General features: G+C 49.5%; 1 protein-coding gene across 1 annotated transcript; it reads right to left on the reverse strand.

The window, feature by feature from the left end:
* Positions 1–1,113: 1,113 nt before the first annotated feature.
* RNF223 (ring finger protein 223) lies at positions 1,114–3,790 on the reverse strand. The gene is made up of 2 exons (XM_056865411.1): positions 3,732–3,790; positions 1,114–1,973 (listed from the first exon to the last, which is right to left on the reverse strand). Exons 1-2 carry the CDS (start codon positions 3,781–3,783, stop codon positions 1,114–1,116), a joined length of 912 nt encoding a protein of 303 aa, XP_056721389.1. The 5' UTR covers positions 3,784–3,790.
* Positions 3,791–4,746: the final 956 nt, after the last annotated feature.

The raw sequence follows: 4,746 nt of genomic DNA on the forward strand, positions 1-4,746 counted from the left end.
GAATAAGCTGAATACCCATAGAGGTAAATACTGGTATTCTGCACTGAATTTTTTACTGAATTTTTTTTGCATAACCCTAGTTTCTTTCTTTGAAAACCTCACAGGGCTGCCATAAGTCAGAGATTAGTTGATGGCAAAAAAGAAAAGTGATTTCTGCCACATTCTTCCCGCCATGATGTGGAAATTTCCATGTATTGGGAAAATGGGCATGGAGTAGGGGAGTTTCAAACAGCAATCCCGCATAGTATGGTGGTTAGACTGTCAGGCTAGGCTCTGGGAGACCCAGGTTTGAATCCCCTCTCTACCGTGTAAACTTGCTGAGTGACATAGGGTCAGTCTCATACTCAGCCTAACCAACCTCACAGAGGTGTTGTGGGGATAAAATGGAGAAGAGAGCGATATAAGCCACTTTAAGACCCCACTGGGGAGAAAGGTGGGGTATAAATGAGGTTAAAAACATTGTGAAAAGCAATTCCTTGCATCTGAAGTTGGCCAGCTACTATATCCTCACTCTTCTTCCTGGAAAAATCCTCAATTCACTTCTCCTGTCCATTAAATATATTTCCTCCCTAAGACATCCGGGAAAACAGAGAAAGGAAGGCAGCCAAGAACCAGTCTTGGTATAATACCACACACACCTGGATCTATAAAACTGAAATGTTTTAATATCACATATAAAATTAAATAGTTCCTCTTCATATAGAATTAAACACACGTCTTAGCACGGTGGATTCAGCCTTTGGCACGAGGTCCTTTTGATTTTTTATTGTCACGGCGATACGTCAAGGCACAGCGGCATACATGTTTGAACCAGCTGCTTATTATTTAGTGCTGGGTTTCCGGCTATTGCGGCAGGCCGGGTCCTTCAGCAGACATCCTATACAAAACCACCGGGCTGCAGTCATGCTTTATAAAAGGTTGCTTCCCCCCCATTACCATTGGCGGTAATACATCAATAAATAAAGGGTACGAGTGGCAGCCATCAAAGTTTAGCCTAGCAATGGTTTATGAAGCTGTTAAAAGTGCATAAAGGGCAGCAAAGAATGCTTCAAGTAATAACCAAAAAAAGTGTCCACGAGAGCAGGGCACCGTCAAGAGGGTGGTCTCCCAGGGTCACCATATGGGATCTAAGGCTGCTGTCGTCGGCGCTGCGGTGGTGGTCGGGGGATGATACGGGATGTATGGCTTGGTCATCGTGTAAGTCCTAGCAAAGCAACGCAGGTTGCCCGTTTTGAGGACGCACTGAACGGGCCAGAGGATGATGCAGAAAAGGATAATGATCAACGCCGAGAGGAGGATAATGCGCTTCCAGTCGTCGCACATAGCGCAGCGAGACAACCGCCCCATGAAAGTGTCTGGGGGCAGTTCGGGGGCTTCCGGCTTGCTCAGGCCCACGTCGATGCTGATGCAGTCGGGGTTCTCCGGGTCGGACGTCTGCCTGCAGCACAGCTTGGTGCCTTCCATCCAGATGACCTTCTCGCGCTGGAGCTCGGCCGGCAAGGTGGACAGGAGCTCCTTGCTCGTCCGCAGGCCCGGCGGCCCTTCCAGGGGGATTTCGGTGAGCTGCCGGCAGAAAGGGCAGGGCAGCTGATCTTCCACCCGGTTCGCGGGGAGCGCGGCGGCCAAGCGGGCCAGGCACTCCAAGCAGAAGGTGTGCTGGCACTCGAGGACCTTGGGGGTCTTGAAAAGGTTGTCGTAGGTGTTGAAGCAGATGGAGCACTCGATGGGGGAGGTGGGCTTGTCTGTCGGGGAGCCGAGCCGCAGTTTGCCATCCACCGGAGACCGGATCGGGGAGCACACCCTGGGCCTTCCTTCCACCACTGGGGAGGCGATCACAGGGGAGGTGATCACAATGGGGCTGAGAGGGATCGGGATTTCACCTGGCCCAGCCGGGATGGGGCTTAAGGGGCTCATGGGGGGAGATTCCGGCACTTCCGCGTGCCATATTTGGGTGATGCAGGACATGACGGACTCTGCAAAGACAAAGACAGAGGCGTTGAATGACACTCCTGGTGCAAACCGGTTTTGCTGTCACAGGCAAGCGAGCGAGCTGCCCATCAGAAAGTCCCTGAGTTAAAATCTGGTCTCTGCTACAAACTCGCTAGCTGGCACTCTCACTGACCTGCAAGGTGGTTGTAAGAAAGGCAGTAAGTTTTTGTGTGCATGAAATACTTTGTACGCTTGGAGGTGTTAGGAAATGCAGGTTAAAATGGATAAGGTCTGCCTTTCCATAGCCTGGAATTCTGCAGCTTAGGACAGAGGTCGGCTTCTTTAAAGCCTTGCTAGGGTTACTTTTCCTCCCACAGCAATCTCTGAAGTCCACTGGTGTGGTTTACATTTAGAATTCCTTAACTGTTGAGATAGAGCTAGCCAATATTCCTGGGACTGCAATCTTGCTTATGGACAGAAGTAATAAATGCCTCTCTAGAGTCAACTGAGGTCCATCTATGAGAAACGAGACAGAAAACCAGGAGAGATGAGTAAACATCTCCTGGTTTTTCTACCTCGTCTGTTTTTGTATTAATGTATAATATACATCTTGACAACTTTTCCAGTTATCTGCTTTTTGCTGCTGTAGCTTTGTTGGTACCCGGATGGGCATTGAATGGGTTTAAAACATAAAGTTGGAAGCATTAATCAGTTGCCAGATGTCATTTATACTTCTAACTTTGAGGTACTGACAATACAAATAATGTTGGAAAGCACTATGTTTTACAGGGAAAATTTTGGTGCACGGAAACCAACTCACTGGCTTGACTTGCAGAAGGCAAAAAGCAGAATCAGACTGGGAATTCCTGAATCTGAACAGCAGGAGTGAGAAATTTAGAGCCGTTCCTAAAAAGCTCCCCGTTTTTGGTCACAGTCAGCACAGCAACTGCCCATAACCACTTTGCCAAGCTCAGATCTTTTGGATGTGCTGAAGAATCGAGGACTTAATAGGTTCAAAGTCATATAAATAAGTGGATAAATTAATATTAATATTAGTTTTCTTACTCTGCTTGTGAACAGTTCTCGCACAGTATCTATGGATTTGGTAAATAGCTACGCTGCCTCGTCGGCGACTTTCTCAAGGCAGCTCACAAAGTGAAAACAAAACAGTAGTATGAGAAAAACCCATAAAACCCAGACAGGGACATTAAAACAGCATAAGTCAAACACTTGAGCAGTTTTAAATCATATTGTCGCAGGCTTTCACAGTCAGAGTTCATCAGTTCTTGTAGGTTATCCGGGCTGCGTGACCGTGGTCTTGGTGTTTTCTTTCCTGATGAAACGTCAGGAAAGAAAATACCAAGACCTCGGTCACACAGCCCGGATAACCTACAAGAACTGAGTTTTAAATCATATCTACAAAATATTATGGCGGCTAGAAGCAGATCATAAAAACAGCAAAAGAAAAGGTGGAACCTGTCCATTAAAGGCTTGGCTAAAATACTATGCTTTGGCAGATGACCGATGAGGGGCCACCCCTGCAAAAGTCCTGTCTCCTGCTGTCACCTGCCTCTGTAGGCGGGACCATACCAAGCAGGGCTTGGCCAGAGGATTGTAACTGGGGGTCTCAACAGTATGGGAGGCAGCGGGCAATCCTTGCATGGACATCCAGCACCTTATTTTTGGCTCCCCCACCCCCACAAGATGCTTTCCCCTCCATCAACGCCCGTCACCACTAGGTTCCTCCACACCTGAGCAGGGGAGAGAAGAGCAAAAGCAGAAGCATAAAAGGACACACATACCCCAGCCGGTGTTTCTCCTCAGGCGAGAAGAGAGGAGGGCGGCCGTCTCCATGAAATCCACTAAGGGATCTCGCTAGGGTGGAGGAGGTGGTGGTGACGGTGTTGGGCAGCGGGGCCGACACCTAAGACAGACAGACAAAGCCGTTCAGTGGCAAAAGTGCTGGACGGGAAAGGCTCATCGCTCGGGAGGAAAAATACCTGCTTTGGAGGCTGGACTCTATGGCATTATAACCTGCCGAGGTTCCTTGCCTCTATGTGTAGCCCGAATATGTACGAGAGAGAGCCAGCGTGGTGCAGTGGTTAAGAGTGGCGGACTCTAATCTGGAGCACCGGGTTCGATTCCCCACTCCTCCACATGAAGCCAGCTGGGTGACCTTGGGCTAGTCACAGCTCTCTCCGAACTCTCTCAGCCCCCCACCCCCACCCCGCACAAGACGACTGTTGTGTGGAGAGGAAGGGAAGGCGGTTGTAAGCCACTTCGAGACTCCACAAAGGTAGAGAAAAGCAGGGTATAAAAACCAACTCTTCTTCTTCTGAATTAGGACTACCAAGGGGTACTAGAAGAGGATGGCACCTGCCAACACCTGTACATTTTAGCCTTGCAGGAACTGCTTGCTTGCCCGTTATTTTCAAACACAAGAGGATCTCTCCCATCATCATCATCATCATATGTGTGGCAGTGGGGATTGAGTTTGGTGGGAGAAGGAAAACGGGTGCGGGGGCCATCGATAGCTCCTTATCCCTGGCCCGAATCAGGAGATCGCTCTGATCAGTAGAGGACTATGGGTAGAGAGATTTGGGGTGGGGGGCTATAATGGCCAAGGTAGCAAGTTGCAAAGAGATCCTGCACGGGGCAGGCGGCGGAGAATCCGCAACCCCTCCCCAAGAACTCTCCCCATCCATTCGCTTCTGCCCCTCCTCGTGCCAAGGGCCGTGCGCCTTTCTGCCTTGCAACCGTGATATGGCAAGATTTTCCCTGCAGTGGGAAACTCGGCTCTGAATTCCCCCTTGGCCG

Source organism: Euleptes europaea, chromosome 19, assembly GCF_029931775.1.
Source record: "Euleptes europaea isolate rEulEur1 chromosome 19, rEulEur1.hap1, whole genome shotgun sequence".
NCBI classification, from domain to species: domain Eukaryota; kingdom Metazoa; phylum Chordata; class Lepidosauria; order Squamata; family Sphaerodactylidae; genus Euleptes; species Euleptes europaea.